At 39.9% G+C, this 26,594-nt stretch overlaps 1 protein-coding gene across 1 annotated transcript in view; it reads left to right on the plus strand.

The window, feature by feature from the left end:
• LPA (lipoprotein(a)) overlaps positions 1-26,594 on the plus strand; it is a 196,160-nt gene that overhangs the window by 156,054 nt on the left and 13,512 nt on the right. The window contains exons 49-50 of the mRNA XM_073022675.1: positions 23,518-23,699; positions 24,898-25,057. Of these exons, the coding sequence (XP_072878776.1) occupies positions 23,518-23,699; positions 24,898-25,057 (342 nt within the window). The remainder of the gene's footprint in view (positions 1-23,517; positions 23,700-24,897; positions 25,058-26,594) is intronic.

Genomic DNA, 26,594 nt, shown 5'->3' on the forward strand with positions numbered 1-26,594 from the left:
AGACACCCCAAATACTGTGAGTGCCCCAACTGCAGAAATGGCAAAGGGGGGCCTTACTCCCTCAAACACACCCCCCAACTGGAGAAGCTGAAAGTCTGTTTGTGGGAGAAGTTCCCAACTTTACCTGGAGTTCAGTAAAATTAGAGAGCTGAGCCAAGTGAAATACAGGGGTAGAGGAAGGAGCAGAGAAGACCTGGGAGCTTGCTGGATCCCCAAGCAGCCCATTCCTGCCTGGCACCACAGGGATCCATCAGGAGGGTGGCCAGAGGAACAGAGGGTAAAACTCCACAGGGAGGACTGCTTTGTCTGAACTTTGTAACAATTCGAACAGGGGGAGAAGCCTACTGGCCAGAACTTGGGGGAGGGCATGAATCTGGCTTGCAGACTTCACAGGTGGGAGGACTAAAGCCCTTTTCTTTCACAGCTGGGAGGTAGAAAACCTCAGGCAAGTTTTCAAGCCTGACTTTCCCTCTGCCTGGAAACAGACTTGGGGCTGTTGGGGGGTGGGGGGCATGGTGGGAGTAAGACTAGCCCTTCGGTTTGCATGGGTACTGGGTGAGGCCTGTGACAGACAGCTTTCCTCCACTTCCCTGACAACCCATATGACTCAGCAGAGGCAGCCATAATCCTCCTAGGTACACAACTCCAGTGACCTAGGAACCTTACCCGCATCCCCAAGAGAAGCTTCAGTAAGACACACCCAAGGAAAGTGCTGAGCTCAGACATGCCTAGTCCCGCCCCCAACTGATGGCCCTTCCCTACCCACCTTGGTAGCAGAAGACAAAGAGCATATAATCTTTGGAGTTCTGGGGCCCACCCACCTCTAGTCCCTCTCCACACTACTACAGCTGATGCAGGAGGCCAACTAGCACAAAAATAGGGCATTAAACCACCAAAGCTAGGAACCCCTATGGAGTCCATTGCATCCTCCACCACCTCCACCAGGACAGGCACTGGTATCCACAGCTGAGAGACCCATAGATGGTTCACATCACAGGACTCTGTGCAGATAACCCCCAGTACCAGCCCAGAGCTGGGTAGACTCACTAGGTGGCAAGACCCAGAAGAGAGGCAACAATCACTGCAGTTCAGCTCAGGAAGCCACATCCACAGGAAAAGGGGCAGAGTACTACATCAAGGGAACATCCTGTGGGACAAAAACATCTGAACAACAGTCTTTAGTCCTAGACCTTCCTTCTGACCAGTCTACCCAAATGAGAAGGAACCAGAAAACCAACCCTGGTAATATGACAAAACAAGGCTCATCACACCCCTAGAAATCACACTAGTTCACCAGCAATTAATCCAAACCAAGAAGAAATCCCTGATTTACCTGAAAAATAATTCAGGAGATTAGTTATTAAGCTAATCAGGGAGGGAGCAGAGAAAGGCAAAGTCCAATGCAAGGAAATAAAAAAAAAATGATGCAAGAAGTAAAGGGTGGAATATTCAACAAAATAGATAGCTTAATTTAAAAAACAATAAAAAATTTAGGACACTTTGGACATACTTCTGGAAATGCATAATGCTCTGGAAAGTCTCAGCAATAGAATTGAACAAGTAGAAAAGATAAATTCAGAGCTCAAAGACAAAGTCTTCAAATTAACCCAATCCAACAAAGACAAAGAAAAAAGGATAAGAAAATATGAACAAAGCCTCCAAGATGTCTGGGATTATGTTAAATGACCAAATATAAGAATAATCATGACTCCTGAGGAAGAAGACGATACTAAAAACTTGGAAAACATATTTGGGGATATAATAGGAAGACTTACCTGGCCTTGCTGGACACCTAGACATGCAAATACAAGAAACACAAAGAACATGTAAATACAAGCAGTACAAAGAACACCTGGGAAATTCATCACAATAAGATCTTTGCCTAGGCACATTCTCATCAGGTTATGCAAAGTTAAGACGAATGCAAGAATCTTAAGAGCTGTAATCCCAGCACTTTGGGAGGCCGAGACGGGCGGATCACGAGGTCAGGAGATCGAGACCATCCTGGCTAACACAGTGAAACCCCGTCTCTACTAAAAAATACAAAAAACTAGCCGGGCGAGGTGGCGGGCGCCTGTAGTCCCAGCTACTCGGGAGGCTGAGGCAGGAGAATGGCGTAAATCCGGGAGGCGGAGCTTGCAGTGAGCTGAGATCTGGCCACTGCACTCCAGCCTGGGCCACAGAGTGAGACTCTGCCTCAAAAAAAAAAAAAAAAAAAAAAAAAAAAAAAGAATCTTAAGAGCTGTAAGACAGAAGCACCAGGTAACCTATAAAGGAAGCCCTATCAGATTAACAACAAATTTCTCAGCAGAAACCCTACAAGCTATAATGGATTGGGGCCCTATCATCAGCCTCCTCAAACAAAACAATTATCAGCCAAGAATTTTGTATCCAGCAAAAGTAAGCATCATATATGAAGGAAAGTTACAGTCATTTTGGACAAACAAGTGCTAAGAAAATTCACCATTACCAAGTCACCACTAGAAGAACTGCTAAAAGGAGCTCGAAATCTTGAAGCAAATCCTAGAAACACATAAAAATGGAACCTCTTTAAAGCATAAATCACACAAGACCTATACAACAAAAGTACAAGTTAAAAAGCAAAAACAAAAAACAAAACCGAAGTATGGAGGCAACAAAGAATATGATGAATGCAATGGTACCTCACATTTCAATACTAAAATTGAATCTAAATGGCCTAAATGCTCCACTTAAAAATTCAGAAAGAGTCAATGGCTGGCAAGATGGCTGAATAGGAACAGCTCCGGTGTGTAGCTCCCCGTGAGATCAACACAGAGGGTGAGTGATTTCTGCATTTCCAACCAAGGTACCCGGCTCATCTCATTGGGACTGGTTAGACAATGGGTGCAGCCCACAGAGGGTGAGCTGAAGCAGGGTGGGGCCTCACCTCACCTGGGAAGTGGAAGGGGTCGGGGAACTCCCTTCCCTAGCCAAGGGAAGCTGTGAGGGACTGTGCCGTGAGGACCAGTGCATTCCAGCACAAATACTATGCTTTTCCCATGGTCTTCACAACCTGTAGACCAGGAGATTCCCTGGGGTGCCTACACCACCAGGACCCTGGATTTCAAGCCCAAAACTGGGCTGGCGTTTGGGCAGACACTGAGCTAGCTGCAGGAGATTTTTTTCATGCCCCAGTGGTCCCTGGAATGCCAGCAAGACAGAACCATTCACTCCCCTGAAAAAACGGCTGAAGCCAGGGAGATAAGTGGTCTTGCTCTGTGGATCCCACCCCCATGAAGCCCAGCAAGCTAAGCTCCACTGGCTTGAAATTCTTGCTGCCAGCACAGCAGTCTGAAATTGACCTGGGACACTCAAGCTTGGTGGGAGGAGGGGTGTCCACAATTACTGGGGTTTGAGTAGGAGGTTTTCCCTTCACAGTGTAAGCAAAGCCACTAGGAGGTTTGAACTGGGCAGAGTGCACTGCAGCTTGGCAAAGCCACTGTAGCAAGACTGCCTCTCTAGATTCCTCCTCTCTGGGCAGGGCATCTCTGAAAGAAAGGCAGCAGCCCCAGTCAGAAGTTTATAGACAAAGCTCCCATCTCCCTGGGACAGCAACTAGAGGAAGGGTTGGCTGTGGGTGCAGCTTCAGCAGACTTAAAGTTTCCTGCCTGCCAGCTCTGAAAAGAGCAGTGGATCTCCCAGCACAGCACTAGAGCTCTGATAAGGGACAGGCTACCTCCTCAAGTGGGTCCCAGCTTCAGAAGGTAATAGCAAGCTCCTCTAAGCTAAAGGAGCATGTTCTAACACAATGCAAGGAAGCTAAGAACCTTGAAGAAAGGTTAGAAGGATTGCCAACTAGAGTAAGCAGTTTAGAGAAGAACATAAATGACCTTTTGGAGCTGAAAAACACAGCACAAAAACTTCATGACATATACACAAGTATCAATAGCAAAATCAATCAAGTGGAAGAAAGGATATCAGAGATTGAAGATCAAGTTAATGAAGTAAAGCATGAAGACAAGATTAGAGAATAAAGAATAAGAAGGAACGAACAAATCCTCCAAGAAATACGGGACTATGTGAAAAGACTGAACCTATGTTTGATTGCAGTACCTGAAAGTGACGAGGAGAATGGAACCAAGTTGGAAAACACTCTTCAGGATATTATCCAGGAGAACTTCCCCAACCTAGCAAGACAGGACAACATTCAAATTCAGGAAATACAGAAAACGCCACAAAGATACTCCTCGAGAAGAGCCACCTCAAGACACACAATCATCAGATTCACCAAGGTTGAAATGAAGGAAAAAGATGTTTAGGGCAGCCAGAGAGAAAGTCTGGGTTACCCATAAAGGGAACCCAATAAGACTAACAGTGGATCTTCCTGCAGAAACCCTACAAGCCAGAAGAGAGTCGGGGGGCAATATTCAACATCCTTTTTTTGTTATTATTATACTTGTAGTTCTAGGGTACATGTGCACAAGATGTAGGTTTGTTACAAATGTATGCATGTGCCATGTTGGTGTGCTGCAATCATTAACTCATCATTTACATTAGTTATATCTCCTAATGCTATCCCTCCCCGCTCCTCCCACCCCATGACAGGCCCCAGTGTGTGATATTCCCCACTCTGTGTTCAAGTGTTCTCATTGTTCGATTCCCACCTATGAGTGAGATGCAGTGTTTGGTTTTCTGTCCTTGTGATAGTTTGCTCAGAATGATGGTTTCCAGCTTCATACATGTCCCTACAAAGGACATGAACTCATCCTATTTTATGGCTATATAGTATTCCATGGTGTATATGTGCCACATTTTCTTAATCCAGTCTACAATTGATGGACATTTGGGTTGATTCCAAGTCTTTGCTATTGTGAATAGTGCCGCAATAAACATTCATGTGCATGTGCCTTTATAGCAGCATGATTTATAATCCTTTGGGTATATACCCAGTAATGGGATGGCTGGGTCAAGTGGTATTTCTAGTTCTAGATCCTCGAGGAATTGCCACACTGTCTTCCACAATGGTTGTACTGGTTTACAGTCCCACCAACAGTGTGAAAGTGTTCCTATTTCTCCACATCCTCTCCAGCACCTGTTGTTTCCTGACTTTTTAATGATCACCATTCTAACTGGTGTGAGTTGGTATCTCATTGTGGTTTTGATTTCCATTTCTCTGATGGCCAGTGATGATGAGCATTTTTTCATGTGTCTGTTGGCTGCATAAATGTCTTCTTTTGAGAAGTGTCTGTTCATATCCTTTGCCCACTTTTTGATGGGGTTGTTTGATTTTTTTCTTGTAAATTTGTTTATGTTTTTTGTAGATTCTGGATATTAGCCCTTTGTCAGATGGGTAGATTGTAAAATTTTTCTCCCATTCTGCAGGTTGCTTGTTTACTCTGATGGTAGTTTCTTTTGCTGTGCAGAAGCTCTTTAGTTTAATTAGATCCCTTTTGTCAATTTTGACTTTTGTTGTCATTGCTTTTGGTGTTTTAGACGTGAAGTCCTTGCCCATGCCTATGTCCTGAATGGTAATGCCTAGGTTTTTCTAGGGTTTTTATGGCTTTTTGTCTAATATTTAAGACTTTAATCCATCTTGAATTAATTTTTGTATGAGTTGTAAGGAAGGAATACAGTTTCAGCTTTCTACATATGGCTAGCCAGTTTTCCCAGCACCATTTATTAAATAGGGAATCCTTTCCCCATTTCTTGTTTTTGTCAGGTTTGTCAAAGATCAGATAGTTGTAGATGTGTGGTATTATTTCTGAGGGTTCTGTTCTGTTCCATTGGTCTATATCTCTGTTTTGGTACCAGTACCATGCTGTTTGGGTTAATGTAGTCTCGTAGTATAGTTTGAAGTCAGGTAGTGTGATACCTCCAGCTTTGTTCTTTTGGCTTAGGATTGTCTTGGCAATGTGGACTCTTTTTTGTTCCATATGAACTTTAAAGTAGTTTTTTCCAATTCTGTGAAGAAAGTCATTGGTAGCTTGATGGCATTGAATCCATAAATTACCTTGGGCAATATGGCCATTTTCATGACACTGTTTCTTCCTATCCATGAGCATGGAATGTTCTTCCATTTGTTTGTGTCCTCTTTCATTTCGTTGAGCAGTGGTTTGTAGTTCTCCTTGAAGAGGACCTTCACATCCCTTGTAAGTTGGATTCCTAGGTATTTTATTCTCTTTGAAGCAATTGTGAATGGGAGTATAGATTCTGGATATTAGCTCTTTGTCAGATGGGTACATTGTAAAAATTTTCTTCCATTCTGTAGGTTGCCTGTTCACTGTGATGGTAGTTTCTTTTGCTGTGCAGAAGCTCTTTAGTTTAATTAGATCCCATTTGTCAACTTTGGCTTTTGTTACCATTGCTTTTGCTGTTTTAGTCACGATTTGACTGTTTATCTGTTATTGGTGTATAGGAATGCTTGTGATTTTTGCACATTGATTTTGTATCCTGAGACTTTGCTGAAGTTGCTTCTCAGCTTGAGATTTTGGGCTGAGACAATGGGGTTTTCTAAATATACAGTCATGTCATCTGCAGAGACAATTTGACTTCCTCTTTTCCTAATTGAATACCTTTTATTTCTTTCTCCTGCCTGATTGCCCTGGCCAGAACTTTCAATACTATGTTGAATAGGAGTGGTGAGAGAAGGCATCCCTGTCTCATGCCAGTTTTCAAAGGGAATGCTTCCAGTTTTTGCACATTCAATATGATATTGGCGGTGGGTTTGTCATGAATAGCTCTTATTATTTTGAGATATGTCCCATCAATACCTAGTTTATTGAGAGTTTTTAGCAAGGAAGGCTGTTGAATTTTGTTGAAGGCCTTTGCTACATCTATTGAGATAATCATGTGGTTTTTGTCTTTGGTTCTGTTTATATGATAAATTACATTTATTGATTTGCCTATGTTGAACCAGCCTTGTATCCCAGGGATGAAGCCAATTTGAACATGGAGGGTAAACTTTTTGATGTGTTGCTGGATTTGGTTTGCCAGTATTTTATTGAGAATTTTCGTATCAATGTTCATCAGGGATATTGGTCTAAAATTCTCTTATTTTGTTGGGTATGTGCCAGGCTTTGGTATCAGGATGATGCTGGTCTCATAAAATGAGTTTGGGAGGATTCCCTCTTTTTCTATAGATTGGAATAGTTTCAGAAGAATTGGTACCAACTCCTCTTTGTACCTCTAGTAGAATTCGGCTGTGCATCTTTCCGGTCCTGGACTTTTTATGGTTGGTAGGCTCTTAATTATTGCCTCACTTTCAGAGCCTGTTATTGGTCTATTCAAGGATTCAGCTTCTTCGTGGTTTAGTCTTGGGAGGGTGTATGTGTCCAGGAATGTATCCATTTCTTCTAGATTTTCTAGTTTATTTGCATAGAGGTGTTTATAGTATTCTCTGATGGTAGTTTGTATTTCTATGGGATCGGTGGTGATATCCCCTTTATCATTTTTTATTGCATCTATTTGATTCTTCTCTCTTTTCTTCTTTATTAGTCTTGCTAGCGATCTGTCAATTTTGTTGATCTTTAAAAAAAAATCAGCTCCTGGATTCATTGATTTTTTGAAGGATTTTTTATGTCTCTATCTCCTTCAGTTTTGCTCTGATCTTAGTTATTTCTTGCCTTCTGTTAGCTTTTGAATGTGTTTGCTCTTGCTTCTCTAGTTCTAATTGTGACGTTAGGGTGTCAATTTTAGATATTTCCTGCTTTCTCTTGTGGGCATTTGGTGCTATAAATTTCCCTCTACCCACTGCTTTAAATGTGTCCAAGAGATTCTGGTATGTTGTATCTTTGTTCTCACTGGTTTCAAAAAACATCTTTATTTCTGCCTTCATTTTGTTATGTACCCAGTACACATTCAGGAGCAGGTTGTTCAGTTTCCATGCATTTGAGCAGTTTTGAGTGAGTTTATTAATCCTGAGTTCTAGTTTGATTGCACTTTGGTCTGAGAGACAATTTGTTATAATTTCTGTTCTTTTACATTTGCTGAGGAATGCTTTATTTCCAACTAAGTGGTCAATTTTGGAATAAGTGTGATGTGGTGATGAGAAGAATGTATATTCCATTGATTTGGGGTACAGAGTTCTGTAGATGTCTATTAGGTCTGCTTGTTGCAGAACTGTGTTCAATTCCGGGATATCTTTGTTAACTTTCTGTCTCATTGATCTGTCTAATGTTGACAGTGGGGTGGTAAAGTCTCCCATTATTATTGTGTGGGAATCTAAGTCTCTTTGTATGTCTCTAAGGACTTGCTTTATGAATCTGGGTGCTCCTGTATTGGGTGCATATATATTTAGGATTGTTAGCTCTTCTTGTTGAATTGATCCCTTTACCATTATCTAATGGCCTTCTTTGTCTCTTTTGATCTTTATTGATTTAAAGTGTTGTATCAGAGAATAAAATTGCGACCCCTGCATTTTTTTTGTTTTCCATTTGCTTGGTAGAACTTCCTCCATCCCTTTATTTTGAGCCTATGTGTGTCTCTACACCTGAGACGGGTCTCCTGAATACAGCACAGTGATGAGTCTTGACTCTTTATCCAATTTGCCAGTCTGTGTCTTTTAATTGGAGCATTTAGCCCATTTACATTTAAGGTTAATATTGTTATATGTGAATTAGATTCTGTCATTATGATGTTAGCTGGTTATTTTGCTCATTAATTGATGTAGTTTCTTCCTAGCATTGATGGTCTTTACAATTTGGCATGTTTTTGCAGTGACTGGAACGGGTTGTTCCTTTCCATGTTTAGTGCTTCCTTCAGGAGCTTTTGTAAGGCAGGCCTGGTGGTGACAAAGTCTTTCAGCTTTTGCTTGTCTGTAGAGGATTTTATTTCACCTTCACTTATGAAGTTAGTTTGGCTGGATATGAAATTCTGGGTTGAAAATTCTTTCTTTAAGAATGTTGAATATTGGCCCCCACTCTCTTCTGGCTTGTAGAGTTTCTGCCGAGTGATCCGCTGTTAGTCTGATGGGCTTCCCTTTGTGGGTAACCCGACCTTTCTCTCTGGCTGCCCTTAACATTTTTTTCCTTCATTTCAACTGTTGTAAATCTGACAATTATGTGTCTTGGAGTTGCTCTTCCCGAGGAGTATCTTTGTGTCGTTTTCTGTATTTCCTGAATTTGAATGTTGGCCTGTCTTGGTAGGTTGGGGAAGTTCTCCTGGATAATATCCTGAAGAGTGTTTTCCAACTTGGTTCCATTCTCCCTGTCACTTTCAGGTACACCAGTCAGACAAAGATTTGGTCTTTTCACATAGTCCCATATATCCTGGGGGATTTGTTTATTTCTTTTTACTCTTTTTTCTCTCAACTTCTCTTCTTGCTTCACTTCATTCATTTGCTCTTCAGTCATTGATACCCTTTCTTCCACTTGATCGAATCAGCTACTGAAGCTTGTGCATGCGTCACGTAGTGCCATGGTTTTCAGCTCCATCAGGTCCTTTAAGGTCTTCTCTACATTGTTTATTCTAGTTAGCTATTCGTCTAGTCTTTTTTCAAGGTTTTTAGCTTCTTTGGGATGGGTTCGAACATCCTCCTTTAGCTCAGAGAAGTTTGTTATTACCGATAGTCTGAAGCCTTCTTCTCTCAACTCTTCAAAGTCATTCTCCATCCAGCTTTGTTCTGTTGCTGGTGAGGAGCTGCATTCCTTTGGAAGAAAAGAGGTGCTCTGATATTTAGAATTTTCAGCTTTTCAGCTCTGGTTTCTCCCCATCTTTGTGGTTTTATCTACCATTGGTTCTTGATGATGGTGACATACAGATGGGGTTTTGGTGTGGATGTCCTTTCTATTTGTTAGTTTTCCTTCTAACAGTCAGGACCCTCAGCTGCAGGTCTGTTGGAGTTTGCTGGAGGTCCACTCCAGACCCTGTTTGCCTGGGTATCACCAGTGGAGGCTGCAGAACAGCAAATATTGCAGAATGGAAAATGTTGCTGCCTGATCCTTCCTCTGGAAGCTTCATCTCAGAGGGGCACCCGGCTGTATGAGGTGTCAGTCAGCCCCTACTGGGAGGTGTCTCCCAGTTAGGCTACTCAGGAGTCAGAGACCCACTTGAGGAGATAGTCTGTCTGTTCTCAGATCTCAAACTCCATGCTGGGAGAACCACTACTCTCTTCCAAACTGTCAGACAGGGACGTTTAAGTGTGCAGAGGTTTCTGCTGCCTTTTGTTTGGCTATGCCCTGCCCTCAGAGGTGGAGCCTACAAAGACAGGCAGGCCTTCTTGAGCTGTGTTGTGCTCCACCCATTTCGAGATTCCCGGCCACTTTGTTTACCTACTCAAGCCTCAGCAATGACAGACCCCCTCCCAAAGCCTTGCTGCTGCCTTGCAGTTCAATCTCAGACTGCTGTGCTAGCAGTGAGTGAGGCTCCATGGGTGTGGGACCATCCAAGCCAGGCACAGGATATAATCTCCTGGTGTGCTGTTTGCTAAGACCATTGGAAAGGCACAGTATTAGGGTGGGAGTGTCCCCATTTTCCAGGTACATCTGTCACAGCTTCTATTGGCTAGGAAAGGGAATTCCCCAACCCCCTGTGCTTCTCAGGTGAGACAATGCCCTGCCCTGCTTCAGCTCATGCTCTGTGGACTGCATCCACTGTCTGACAAACCCCAGTGAGATGAACCCAGTACCTTAGTTGGAAATGCAGAAATTACCCATCTTCTGTGTCGCTCACGCTGGGAGCTGTGGACCGGAACTGTTCCTATTCAGCCATCTTGGAACCTCCCCTTTCTCATGATCACAAGATCCCACAATAGGCTATCTGCAGGCTGAGGGGCAAAGAGAGTCAGTCTGAATTCCAAAACTGAAGAAATTGGAGTCCGATGTTCAAGGGCAGGAAACATCCACACCGAAGAAAGATGTAGAATATTCAGCGTTCTTCAAGAAAATAATATTCAACACAGAATTTCATATCCAGCCAAACTAAACTTTATAAGCAAAAGAGAAGTAAAACCCTTTACAAATAAGCAAATGCTGAGGAATTCTGTCACCACCAGGCCTGCCTTACAAGAGCACTTCAGGCCTGCCTGAAGAAAGCACTAAATATGGAAAGGAAAGGAAAAGCCAGTACCAGCCACTGCAAAAGCATACCAAATTGTAAACACCATCAACACTATAAAGAAACTGCATCAACTAATGGGCAAAATAACCAGCTAGCATCATAATGACAGGATCAAATTCACACATAACAATATTAACCTTATGTATAAATGGGCTAAATGCCCCAATTAAAAGACACAGACTGGGAAATTGAATAAAGGGTCAAGACCCATTGTTGTGCTGTATTCAGAAGACCCATCTAAGGTGAAAAGACATATATGGGCTCAAAATGAAGAAATGAAGGAATATTTACCAAGCAAATGGAAAGAAAATAAAAAAGAGGGGCTGCAATCCTAGTCTCTGATGAAGCAGACTTTAAACCATCAAAGATCAAAAGAGACAAAGAAGGGCAATACATAATGGTAAAAGGATGAGTGCAACAAGAAGATCTCACTGTCCTAATTATATATGCACGCAATACAGGAGCACTCAAATCCATAAAGCAAGTTCTTAGAAACCTACAAAGAGACTTAGACTTCCACGCAAAAATAGTGGGAGTTTTTAACACCCCACAGCCAATATTAGATCAATGTGACAGAAAATTAACAAGGATATTCAGGACTTGAACTCAGTTCTGGACCAAGCTGACCTAATAGACATCTACAGAACTCACCACCCCAAATCAACAGAATATACATTCTTCTCAGCACCACATCACACTTAGTCTAAAATTGACCACATAATTGGAAGTAAAACACTCCTCAGCAAATGCCAAAGAACAGAAATCATAACAAATAGTCTCTCACACCAAAGTGCAATCAAACTAGAACTCAGGATTAATAAACTCACTCAAAACTACACAACTACATGGAAACTGAACAACCTGCTCCTGAATTACTACTGGGTAAATAACAAAATTAAGGCAGAAATAAATAAGTTCTTTGAAACCAATAAGAACAAAGACACAATGTGCCAGAATCTCTGGGACACATTTAAATCACTGTTTAGAGGGAAATTTATAGCACCAAATGCCCACAGGAGAAAGTGGGAAAGACCTAAAATCAACACCCTAACATCACAATTAAAAGAACTAGAGAAGCAAGAGCAAACAAATACAAAAGCTAGCAGAAGACAAGAAATAACTAACATCAGAGCAGAACTGAAGGGGATAAAGACACAAAAAAACTCTTTAAAAAATCAATAAATCCAGGAGCTGGTTTTTTGAAAAGATTAACAAAATAGATAGAAAACTACTAATAAAGAAGAAAATAGAGAAGAATCAAATAGGCACAATAAAGAATAATAAAGGGGATATCACCACTGATGCCACAGAAATACAAGCTACCATCAGAGAATACTTTAAACACCTCTATGCAAATAAAATAGAACATCTAAAAGAAATGGATAAATTCCTGGACGCATACACCCTCCCAAGACTAAACCAGGAAGAAGTCAAATCCCTTAATAGACCAATAACAGGTTTTGAAATTGAGGCAGTAATTAATAGCCTACCAACCAAGAAAAGCGCAGACCACAGGGATTAACAGTCAAATTCTACCAGAGGTACAAAGAAGAGCTAGCACCATTCCTTCTGAAAGCATTCCAAACAATATTATCTCAATAGATGCAGAAAAGGCCTTTGATAAAATTCAATACCCAATCATGCTAAAAACTGTTAATAAACTAGGTATTGATGGAGTATGTCTCAAAATAATAAGAGCTATTTATGACAAACCCTTAGCCTATATCATACCGAATAGGCAAAAGCTGGAAGCATTCCCTTTGAAAACCAGCACAAGACATGAATGCCCTCTCTCACCACTCCTATTCAACATAGTATTGGATGTTCTGTCCAGGATAATCAGGCAAGAGAAAGAAGTAAAGTGTATTCAAATAGGAAGAGAGGAAGTCAAATTGTTTTTGTTTGCAGATGACATGACTGAATATTTAGAAAACCCTATCATCTCAGCCCAAAATCTCCTTAAGCTGATAAGCAACTTCAGCGAAGTCTCAGAACACAAAATCAATGTAGAAAAATCACAAGCGTTCCTATATACCAATAACAGAGAGCCAAATCATGATGAGCTCCCATTCACAATTGCTACAAAGAGAATAAAATATGCCTAGGAATACAACTTACAAGGGATGTAAAGGACTTCTTCAAGGAGAACTACAAACCACTGCTTAAGGAAATAAGACAGGACACAAACAAATGGAAAAACATTCCATGCTAATGAACTGGAGGAATCAATATTGTGAAAATGGCCATACTGCCCAAAGTAATTCATAGATTCAATGCTATCCCCATCAAGCTAGCATTGATTTCTTCACAGAATTAGAAAAAACTATTTTAAATTTCATATGGAATCAAAAAAGTGCCTGTATATCCAAGACAATCCTAAGCAAAAAGAACAAAGCTGGAGGCATCATGCTACCTGATGTCAAAATATATTACAAAGTTACAGGAACAAAAACAGCATGGTATGGTATTGGTACCAAAACAAATATATAGAGCAATGAAACAGAACAGAGGCCTCAGAAATAACACCACACAAATGGTGTTGGGAAAACTTGCTAACCATATGCTGAAAACTGAAACTGGACCCTTCCTTACACCTTATACAAAAACTAACTCAAGATAGATTAAAGAATTAAATGTAAGACCTAAAACCATAAAAACCCTAGAAGACACTTTGGGAGGTCGAGGTGGGCATATCATGAGGTCAGGAGATCGAGACCATTCTGGTTAACATGGTGAAACCCCATCTCTACTAAAAATACAAAAAAAATAGCTGGGTGTGTTGGTGGGTGCCTGTAGTCCCAGCTACTCGGGAGGCTGAGGCAGGAGAATGGTGTGAACCCAAGAGGTGGAGCTTGCAGCAAGCCAAGATTGCACCACTGCACTCCAGCCTGGGTGACAGAGTGAGACTCTATCTCAAAACAACAACAACAACAACAAAAAACCTAGAGGAAAACATAGGCAATACCATCCAGGACATAGGCATGGGAGATGACTTCATGACTAAAACACCAAAAGCAATGGCAACAAAAGCCAAAATTGACAAATGAGATCTAATTAAAATAAAGAGCTTCTGCACAGCAAAAAACTATCATCAGAGTGAACAAGCAACCTACAGAATGGTAGAAAATTTTTGCAATCTATCCATCTGACAAAGGGCTAATGTTTAGAATGTACAAGCAACTTAAACAAATGTACAAGAAGAAAAAACCCCATCAAAAAGTGGGTGAAGGGTATGAACAGACACTTCTAACAAGAAGACCTTTTTGTGGCCAACAAACATGAAAAAAAGCTCATCATCTCTGGTCATTAGAGAAATACAAATCTAAACCACAATGAGATACCATCTCATGCCAGTTAGAATTGTGATCATTAAAAAGTCAGGAAACAACAGATGCTGAAGAGAATATGGAGAAATAGGAACATTTTTACACTGTTGGTGGGAGTGTAAATTAGTTCAACCATTGTGGAAGACAGTGTGGTGATTCCTCAAGGATCTAGAACAAGAAATACCATCTGACCTAGCCATCCCATTACTGGGTATATACCCAAAGGATTATAAATCATTCTACAATAAAGACACATACACACATATGTTTATTGTAGCACTATTCACAATAGCAGAAACTTGGAACCAACTAAAATGTCCATCAATGATAGACTAGATAAAGAAAATGTGGCACATATACACCATGGAATACTACGCAGTCATGAAAAAGGATGAGTTCATGTCCTTGGCAGGGACATGGATGAAGCTGTAAACCATCATTCTCAGCAAACTAACACAAGAACAGAAAACCAAATGCCATATGTTCTCACTCATAAGTGTGAGTTGAACAATGAGAACACATGGACACAGGGAGGGGAACATTACACACAGAGGCCTGTTGGGGAGTTGAGACTAGGGGAGGGATTGGATTCGGAGAAATACCTAATGTAGATGATGGGTTGATGAGTGCAGCAAACCACCATGACACGTGTATACCTATGTAACAAACCCACACGTTCTGCACATGTATCCCAGAACTTAAAGTATAATAATAATAATAAGATGATACAGAACTGCAGAATGAATAAGAACTCACCAAACATCTGCTGCCTTCAGGAGACTCATCTAAGACATAAAGACTCACATAAACTTAAAGTAAATGGGTGGAAAAAGGCATTTCATGCAAATGGACACCAAAAGCTAGCAGGAGTAGCTATTGTTGTATCAGACAAAATAAACTTTAAAGCAACAGTGGTTAAAAGAGACAAATAGGGTCATTATATAATGGTAAAAGACCTTGCCCAACAGGAAAATATCACAATCCTAAACGTATATGCATCCAACACTGGAGCTCCCAAATATGTAAAATAATTACTACTAGACCTAAGAAATGAGATAGCAACACAGTAATAGTGAGGAACTTCAATACTCCACTGACAGCACTAAACAGGTCGTCAAGACAGAATGTCAACAAAGAAACAATAGATTTAAAGTATACCTTGGAACTAATGGACTTAACAGATATATACAAAACATTTTACCCAATAACCATAGAATACACATTCTATTCAACAACACATGGTACTTTCTCCAAGATAGACCATATGATAAGCCATAAAATGAACCTCAATAAATTTAGGAAAATTGAAATTATATCAAGCACTTTCTTAGACCACAGTAGAATAAACCTGGAAATCAACTCCAAAAGGAACCTTCAAAACCATGCAAATACATGGAAATTAAATAACCTACTCCTGAATGAGCATTGTATCAAAAACAAAATCAAAATAGAAATTAAAAAATTATTTGAACTGAATGACAATAATGACACAATCTATCAAAACTTCTGGGATACAGCTAAGGTGGTGCTAAGAGGACAATTCACAGCCCTAAATGCCTACATCAAAAAGTCTGAAAGAGGACAAACAGACAATCTAAGACTGCACCTCAAGGAACTAAAGAAATAAGAACACACCAACCCCCAAACAAGAAAGGAAATAATCAAGATTTTAGAGTAGAACTAAGTAAAATTGAAATAAAAAATACAACAGATAAATCAAACAAAAGCTGGTTTTTTGAAAATATTAATAAAATTGATAGACCATTAGCAAGATTAACCAAGTAAAGAAGATAGAAAATCCAAATGACTTCACTGAGAAACAAAACAGGAGATATTCCAACTGACACCACTGAAATACAAAAGATCATTCGAGGCTACTGTGAACACCTTCACACACAAATAAACTAGAAAACCTAGAAGAGATAGATAAATTCCTGAAAAAATTCAACCGTCCTAGCTTAAATCAGGGAGAAGTAGATACCTTGAACAGACCAATAACATGCAGCAAGATTGAAACAGTAATTTAAAAATTACCAACAAAAAATGTCCAGGACCAGATGGATTCACAGTAGAATTCTACCAGACATTCAGAGGATTGGTACCAATCTTTTTGACACTATTCCACAAGATGGAGAAAGAAGGAACCTTCCCTAATTCATTCTATGAAGCCAGCATCACCCTAATACCAAAACCAGAAAAGGACACAACTAAAAAAGAAAACTACTGACTGATATCCTTGATGAACATAGATGTTAAAATCTTCAATAAAATGCTAGCTAACAGAATGCAACAACATATTAAAAAGATAATCCACCATGATCAAGTGGATTTCATACCAGGGATGAAGGGATGGTTTAACATATGCAAGTCAATAAATGTGATATGCCACATAAACAGAATTAAAAATAAACATCACATGACCATCTCAAAAGGTGCAGAAAAATCATTTGACAAAATACAACATCCCTTTATGATTAAAACCTTCTGCAGAATTGGTATACAATTGACATACCTTAATGTAATAAAAACCATCTATGACAAACCCACAGCCAACATAATACTGAATGGGGAAAAGTTGAAAGCATTCCCTCTGAGAATGAGAACAAGACAAGGATGCCCACTCTCATCACTCCTCTTGAACATAGTACTGGAAGTCCTAGCCAAAGCAGTCAGACAAGAGCAAGAAATAAAGGGCATCCAAATTGGTAAAGAAGAAGCCAAACTGTCCCTGTTTGCTGATGATATTATAGTTTACCTTGAAAACCTTAAGGACTCCTCCAGAAAGCTCCTAGAACTGATAAAAGAATTCAGCAAAGTTTCCGGATACAAGATTAACGTACACAAATCGTAGCTCTTCTATATGCCAACAGAGATCAAGTAGAAAATCAATCAAGAACTCAACCTCTTTTAAAATAGCTGCAATAAAAAAAAATACTTAGGAATATACCTAACAAAGGACTCGAAAGACCTCTACAAGGAAAACTACAAAACACTGCTGAAAGAAATCATAGACAACACAAACAAATGGAGACACATCACATGCTCATGGGTGGGTAGAATCAATACTGTGAAAATGAGCATAATGCCAAAAGCAATCTACAAGTTCAATGCAATCTTGATAAAAAATACCACCATCATTTTTCACAGAGTTAGAAAAACACAATTCTAAAATTCATATAGAATCAACAAAGAGCCCACATAGCCAAACCAGACTAAGCAGAAAGAACAAATCTGGAAGCATCACGCTACATGATTTCAAACTATACTACAAAGCCATGGTCACCAAAACAGTGTGGTACTGGTATAAAAATAGGCAGATAGACCAATGGAACAGAATAGAGAACCCAGAAGTAAACCCAAATACTTACAGCCAACTCATCTTCAATAAAGCAAACAAAAACCTAAGTGGAGAAAACACACCCTTTCCAACAAATGGTGCTGGGATAATTAGCTAGTGACATGTAAGAGAATGAAACTAGATCCTCATCTCTCATTGTGTACAAAAAATCAGCTCAAGATGGATTAAGGACTTAAACCAAAGATCTGAAACTATAAAAATTCTAGAAGACATCATTGGAAAAATCCCTCTAGACGTTGGCTTAGGCAAGAATTTCATGACCGAAAACCCAAAAGCAAATCCAATAAAAACAAAGATAAATGGTTGGGACCTAATTAAACTAAAGAGCTTTTGCACAGCAAAAGGAACAGTCAGCAAACAGACAACCCACAGAGTGGTAGAAAATCTTTACAATCTATACATCTGACAAAGGACTAATATCCAGAATCTACAATGAACTCAAACAAATCAGTAAGAAAAAAACAAACAATTCCATCAAAAAGCGAGCTAAGGATATGAATAGACAATTCTTAAAAGAAGATATACCAAAAGCCAACAAACATATGAAAAACTGCTCAACATCACTAATGATCAGGGAAATGCAAATCAAAACCACAATGTGATACCACCTTACTCCTGCATGAATGGTCATAATCAAAAAACAGTAGGTGTTGGCATGGATGCATCAAACAGGGAACACTTCTACACTGCTGTTGGGAATATAACTAGTACAGCCGCAATGAAAAACAGTGTGGAGATTCCTTAAAGAACTGAAAGTAGGACTACCATTTGATTCAGCAATCTCACTACTGGGTATCCACCCAGAGAAAAATAAGTCATTACTTGAAAAAGATACTTGCACATGCATGTATATAGCAGCATAATTCACAATTGCAAAATCATGGAATCAACCCAAATGTCCATCAATGAGTGAATAAAGAAACTCTGATATCCCAGCTACTCGGGAGGCTGAGGCAGGCGAATGGCGTGAACCCGGGAGGCGGAGCTTGCAGTGAGCTGAGATCCGGCCACTGCACTCCAGCCTGGGCGACAGAGCGAGACTCCGTCTCAAAAAAAATAAAAAAAAAAAGAAACTCTGATATATATATATAAAATATATCTCATATCACATATGTGATATATATGGTGGAATACCACTACATCATATATATGTATACTACTACATCATATATATACACTACATCTCATATATATATATATGATGGAATACTACTCATCCATAAAAAGGAATGAATTAACAGCATTTGCAATTACCTGGATGAGATTGGAGACTATTATTCTAAGTGAGCTAAGTGAACTAACTCAGGAATAGAAAACCAAACATCGTTTGTTCTCACTAATATGTGGGAGCTAAGTTATGAGGATGCAAAGGCATAAAGATGATTCAATGGACTTTGAGGACTTAGGGGAAAAGTAGGAGGGGTGCGAAGGATAAAAGACAACAAATATGGTGCAGTGTGTACTGCTCAGGTGATGGGTGCACCAGGATCTCACAAATCTCCACTAAAGAACTTACTTATCTTGCAGTGAGCCGAGATCGTGCCTCTGCACACCAGCCTGGGCGACAGAGCAAGACTCCATCTCAAAAAATAAAAACAAAAAAGAACTTACTTGTGTAACCAAATACTACCTGTAACCCAATAACTTACGGAAAAAAATAAGATAATAAAAAAGAAAAAACCACAATCAACCTAGTATGCTATGTTTGCAAAAAAAAAAAAAAATTTCTTAAACATGTATGCTATATAAGCACCTATTATCTCCCCACAAAAGAAAAAGACCCTGCAAAAGTAGAAGACTCTTTCAGCATAAGACTTCTATAATAAAAGATGTTAAAGAATGCTATGTGGGTAGAAGAAAAATAATACCTAATAGGAACTGGTATTAAAACCATAAACTAGTATTAAAACCAAAAAATTTATCAATAAATGTAATACAAAATACCCAAGAATGATACCCTGCATACTACAAAACAATGTTGAGGAAAACAAATAAAAGATCTAAATAAAGATATACCATGTGGCTGGGCCTGGTGGCTCATGCCTGTAATCTCAGCACTTTGGGAGGCTGGGGTGGATGGATCACCTGAGGTCAGGAGTTCAAGACCAGCCTGACCAACATGGTGAAACCCTGTTTCTACTAAAAATGCAAAAATTAGCTGGGTGTGGTGGCACATGCTTGTAATCCCAGCTACTGGGGAGGCTGAGGCAGAAGAATCACCTGAACCCAGGAGGTGGAGATTACAGTGAGCCGAGATCGCACCATTGAGCAACTGCAGCCTGGACAACAAGAGCAAAACTCCGCCTCAAAAAAAAAAAAATATATATATATATATATATATATATATGTGTGTGTGTGTGTGTGTGTGTGTGTGTGTGTGTGTACATATATGTGTGTGTGTACATATATATACCATGCTTTTAGATTAAAAGACTCAGTATCACTTCTCGTTAAATTGATCTTTGGATTCGACCCACATCTAATCAGAATTCCATCACTAATATATATATGTATTTTTAAAGTGATAACATTTATATGTTAGAACCACAAAGACAATCTTTAAAAAGAAGAAAAAAAGTTGGAGAACTTTTATAACACAATTTAAAGATTTCTAAAGGGATAATAATCAAGACATGTGATATTGGCCAGAGGCCATGTGTCTTGCCTGTAATTCCATCACTCTGGGAGTCTGAAGCAGGAGGAGCACTTGAGTCCAGGAGTTCTAGACCAGCCTGGGCAATATAGCAAGAGCCTGTGTCTACAAAAAATAATTTAAAAAGAACTAGTAAGTGTGGTGCCATGAACCTGTAGTCTCAGCTATTAGGGAGGCTGAGGTGGGAGGATCGCTTGAGCCCAGGAGGTTGATGCTGAAGTAAGCCGAGATCATGCTGCTGATCTCCAGTCTGGTTGACAGAGCAAGATCCTCTTTCTCTCTCTCTCTCAAAATAGAAAAAAGACACATAATATTAGCAAAAAAGCATACAAACATTAAAAAGATGATTTAGAAGCAGACCCACATATACACGTTCAATTGATTTTCAATATACCTGGCAAAGAAATTCAATGGAGAAATAAATTATTTCCAAAACTATTGTTTTAACTATCTGTAGCTATCCACACAGAAAATAAAACAAAACCTGGCCTTGACTTCTGCTTTCTAGTTCAAATTAATTTCAAATAGTTCTTAGACCTACATATAAGAGCAACACTGCAGCTGAAATTAAAAAACAAACAAACAAAAACAAAAAAACTCCCCCCCCCCAAAAAAAAAACTTCTACAAAAGAACTAACCTTTACAACTTAGGGGAAGGCAAAATTATTGAGGCTGGACCCAGAAAACCCTATCTATAAAGAAAAACCAGTTATAATTTGGGATTTCATAAAATGAAATCTTAAGTTCACCCAATATCACTGTTAAGAAAGTAAATAGGCAAGTAACACACTGGAAGAAAATCCTCTCAATCGGTATATCTGACAAATGGCTTGTATCCATAGTATAGAAACATTTCTCCCACTCACTAATCAGAGGACAAGCAACCTGATCAAAATGGGCAACAGACCGAGTAGGCATTTCACAGGGAAGAATGGACACATAGCCAATAATTACCTGAAGAAGTGCTCAATATCTCAGCCATCAAAAATCAAGAATTACAACCATCATTAGACATCACCAAACACCCAATGGATATGGATATCATTAAGAAGACACAACAATAAATGGTGTCACTGATGTGGAGCTAGATTATAAAACTCTTACCATATGCTGGTGGAAGATCAAAATGATACAACAAATTAAAAAATCAGTCAGATGGTTTCTTATAAAGTTCCATCAATATGCATCTATCTTACAAACCTGCAATTCTATTCCTGAATATTTACCCCAAGGAAATGAAAAAATAAGTTCACAAAGAGTTCTATATGAATATTTATAGCAGCCTTACTTATGATAATCCAAACTGTAAAAATAACTTCAATGTTCATCAATAACAAAATGAAAAAATAATTTGCAACCTACTGGTACACATGAATACTATTCAGCACTGATTCTCTCAAATAGCATGGATGGAACTCAAAAATACACTCAGGAAAGAAGCCATGTATATTCTGTATGAGTTCATTTACATGAGGCTCCAAAAGAGGAAAAACTAATTTCTGGTGAAAGAAACCAATGTATTTGCCTCTGGCAGTGGCAAGGGGGTAGCAGAGATTAATTGGGTAGGGACTCGAGAGAGTTTCTGGGGTCACAGAAATGTTCTGTGTGGTGATGGGAGTTTGGGTTCCACAGGTATAGGTGTTGATCCAAACTCATCAAACAAACAACATTACAGATGTGTGCATCTCACTCTATGGGAAAGTATACCTCAACTGTAAAAAGAGCAAAAATTTCTTTTAAACCTTCAGCCTTTTAGCACATCCAGTTGCTTGGAGAACCAGCTTCCTCAAATGGGAGTCTAGGCTTGAGATTAAGTCACATGCATAGAGTCTCTAAACTTTCCCATGGTGCATAAGACGTTTCAAGTTTTCTCGGAGAGCTGCAGGTTATTAATCTGAGGATTCTGACAAGTTGGGTCAACGTTCCTAGGAGGCATGAGTGGGAGTACATTCTCTAAGATCCCTCCACCCCGGGGTCCTTGCCTTCTGTGCCTCTTACTCCATTGTTTTCTGACTCCTCTGTAGCCACTCGACCTCTTCAGATCCCATAGTCTACCCAGCCGACGACCTTTATGCCTTGGGTCCCACTGTTGTTTCTCCTCATCCTCCATTCCCTCAGTTCTGGAGCAGCTGCGGCCAGCAGAGGATGAACTGAGAGCAGGAGAGGAGGTCCTGCCCAGGAACCCATGCTAGAGAAATGGCATCCTCTCTGGGAGCTAGTTTTTTAGGGCAGGTTTCATAAGTCTTGTAAACCCAAACGCACTTGATCTACCTGATTTGTTATTTACAGTAATACTATTTTCATAATTGCTTTTCACTGTAAAAGCAGCACCTTTTAGCTACACTGTGAGTACATAAAGGGGCTGGCCTGGGAATGGTATCATGTTGGATGTCATTTCTTCCATGAAGTAATATATATTAGTTCCAATTTACATGTTACTGCAGAGTCCTAGAGAGAGGTACAAAGAACGAGACAGATATCAATACATTTTTATGTGCATTAAAAAAATCTAAGGCCAGGTGCAGTGGCTCATGCCTGTAATCCCAGCACTTTGGGAGTCCGAGGCAGGCGGATCACAAGGTCAGGAGATCGAGACCATCCTGGCTAACATGGTGAAACCCCGTCTCTACTAAAAATACAAAAAATTAGCCAGGCGTGGTGGCGGGCATCTGTAGTCCCAGCTACTCGGGAAGTTGAGGCAGAATAATGGCGTGAACCCGGGAGGCGGAGCTTGCAGTTAGCTGAGATCCGGCCACTGCACTCCAGTCTGGGCGACAAAGTGAGACTCTGTCTCAACAACAACAAAAAAATCTAAAATACACTCTTCAAAATCTATGTCATTTATTCTGAAGGCATGCAGTTGGAAGGAGGAAGATATTCTGAATTCTTCTTGTATACGTTTATGTATGATTTCAGTATTTATATGGATCATAGACCAATTTTGATATTTTAAAATACAAATTATAATCTATCTTGGAAATTTACATGGTTCTTTAGAACTTGAGGACCATTTTTGCTTTTGAGAATATTATTATTATTGTACCTAAAATGGGAATATTGCAATGTCAGTTTTTAACACTTTGTTATAACAAAGTTTAGACAGTGCTGGGTGCCCCTGAATTTTTTCCTGCCTCTTGTGACCTGTGTCGTTTTGGAATTTGCAGTGGCCTGACCAGGAACTACTGCAGGAATCCAGATTCTGGGAAACAACCCTGGTGTTACACGACTGATCCATGTGTGAGGTGGGAGTACTGCAACCTGACACAATGCTCAGAAACAGAATCAGGTGTCCTAGAGACTCCCACTGTTGTTCTGGTTCCAAGCATGGAAGCTCATTCTGAAGCAGGTAAGAAGTCTGTGGCCAGACATCTACACATTTGAACACTGGGATGAAAAGAGATGGAAAATCTGACTGATGCAGAAGCCTTCCATGCTACACAGAAACTTGAGGGGATGGCACGTGGAAAGAAGCCTCAGCATCGTCTCTGATGGAGAAGTTTCTGGTGCAACATGTGTGGCTGGTGTCTTCAGGAATAGTGCAAACCCACCAGGGCACTTGACTTACCACTCACTTTGTTATGAAAGGGGTTATCTCAGTGTTCCAGACAAAATTCCAATTCTAACATCAGGCCAAATTTGTACCAAATTTCACACTAGTGAGTGTTTCCAGGCATTTCTTAAAGTGGGCAGTGTTCATTGCGATCTTCAGCATTGCAGTTGCTGAGGTATGTGGCCGCTGAGATTGTCATCCTGGAGAAACCTAACATGATGATATTTATTCCATTTAATCCTGGGGCTATTGGGCAGTGCATACCACAGAATGCACCATTTCTCTGGCTTACCTCGTCTTAGGTAGGCTCTGCCCACCTGTGCTTGGAAGGCAGTGATTTCTTGGTGTTCTTGCACCTTCTCTTGGAACATGAATCTTTGGTGTGTGTTGAGAGGAAGGGTAGTATACTTCTGCTTTGTTGCAATGCAGCATGCTAGGACAAGAGGATTCCCTGTCTCTACTGTAAGGGAATAAGATTTTAGCCTCCGTCCTTCTCTAAGAAGCAATAGGTCTTTGCCGGCAAGTACTAGATGCAGGACCATGACCTGCCCCATCCACCAGAAGCTTAAGGCTTTGGCTTTTCAGGAGCAATGGTCTAGGGAAATGTGCCAGGTTTTCATGTCTGTCCCCCACTGACCGTCAATCACCCTACAGCCTGCACGGTCTAATCCATCATCATCTGGTTTGCTGCCTCGTTCTCATGAACAGCCAGTAGAGAGTCATACAAAAGAGCTTGCATATGAGTCTTAGTTTCAATTGTAAGCACACTGATATGTCCTTTTCCTACCAGGTTTTGAATATAACATTTCTAAGAACTTACTAAAATATTAGAATGCTATTAATCTATTGTTTTTGCTTCAGCATGTCCTTCTGCTTGCGAGTATACTAAAGAGAACAGTCATAATTCTGAAACTACTGTCCTGTTTGTGTCATAAATTGCTTCACATGTTTCTGCATACTAGTAATTACTCAGCTTGATTTTGTCTATTTTCAGCACCAACTGAGCAAACCCCTGTGGTGCAGCAGTGCTACCATGGTAATGGACAGAGTTATCGAGGCACATTCTCCACCACTGTCACGGGAAGGACATGTCAATGTTGGTCATCCATGACACCACACCAGCATAAGAGGACCCCGGAAAACCACCCAAATGAGTATGTCTTTGATGTCAATTATAAAAGGAGCAACAGCCAACTGAAGTTTCTCTTAGAAGAGCCATGCTTCAAGCTAACTTGTTAGGACCAAATTTCCCTTAGGCCCAGAAGGTGTGGCAAAACGTCCAAACAACCTTGCTTTTGATCAAAGAGTCTGAGAGAAGAGATATTTTAGGCTTGCTATCTTTTCTAATAGTCTGATGGAAGCAGAAGGCTATATGGAGTTGATGAGGTCTTGCTAATGTAAAGCTCAGGAGATCAAATGATCAAATAGTTAGAGTGCCATTCTACAGTGTTCATAAAAGATCAGTGCAGTCTTTCACACATGCAATTCTATCATTCTAACTTCCCTTCCCTGAAATGAAGGTTGTGTTCGCCATTTTTGTCATGGGTCACAAGTAAATAATTCATATGTATATGAATATATATAGAACCAGGTGTGTTCATTCAGACTAGTATTTATATATATATTCATATAGGTTAGTATTCGTGTATATGTTCATATAGACTAGTATTCATATATATATATGGTCTAGGGAAATGTGCAAAGTTTTCATGTCTGTCCCTGACTGATGACCAAATACCCTATAGCCTGCACAGCTGCAGGCTGTATAGCCATACAATTTGCAGGACACACACACACACACATATTAATATAATATAACATATATAAACCTGTGTGAACACACTGGGTTCTAAGCTCCAGTTTTCTGAAGGGATATGGGTTGCCAGGACAGGAAGAGCAAAAGCAAGAATGTAGATGAGAGTCAGGAAATAAACAGATATGGAGATTAAAATGGGCAGGTACACAGACAAAAAACCAGGTCTGACAAAAACTGACTTTCTGCCATAAATGACTATAGAAGATATAAAAAAAAACTTTACACATGTTGGACAAGAGATGGTATAGGACTGAGATAATTTAGAAAAGGAAATGAATGAGCACAGCTCCATAACTATTCTAACTTTCTTCCTGGACAACCTTCCTGGACTGAAGGGCAATGATTTGGCTATGTCCCTACATAAAATCTCATCTTGACTTGTAATCTCTATAATCCTCATAATCCCCACGTATCAAGGGCAGGACCAGGTGGAAGTAATTGGATCATGGGGGCAGTTTCTTCCAAGCTGTTTTCATGACAGTGAGCAAGTCTCCTGAGATCTGATGGTTTTGTACATGTCTGGCATTTCCCCTACTTGCACTTACTCTGTCCTGCCAGCCTGTGAAGAAGGTGCCTGTTTCTCCCTTGCCTTCTGCCACGATTGTAAGTTTCCAGAGGCCTCCCCAGCAATGTGGAACTGAGTCAATTAAAACACTTTTCTTTGTAAGTTACCCAGTCTGTCTCAGGTATTTCCTCATAGCAATGTGAGAATGGACTAATACAAGCATATACTACTTTAGATATTTTAAAATAAAAATTATCATCTATCTTTGAAAGGCATGCACAAATGGGAAGTTTAGGAACATTTCTGTTGTGGCAATTGTATGTTACTTTTCATGGAAATATTTCAAAGTCACTTGTTAAGACTTTGTTAG

Source organism: Chlorocebus sabaeus, chromosome 13, assembly GCF_047675955.1.
Source record: "Chlorocebus sabaeus isolate Y175 chromosome 13, mChlSab1.0.hap1, whole genome shotgun sequence".
Classification (NCBI taxonomy): Eukaryota; Metazoa; Chordata; class Mammalia; order Primates; family Cercopithecidae; genus Chlorocebus; species Chlorocebus sabaeus.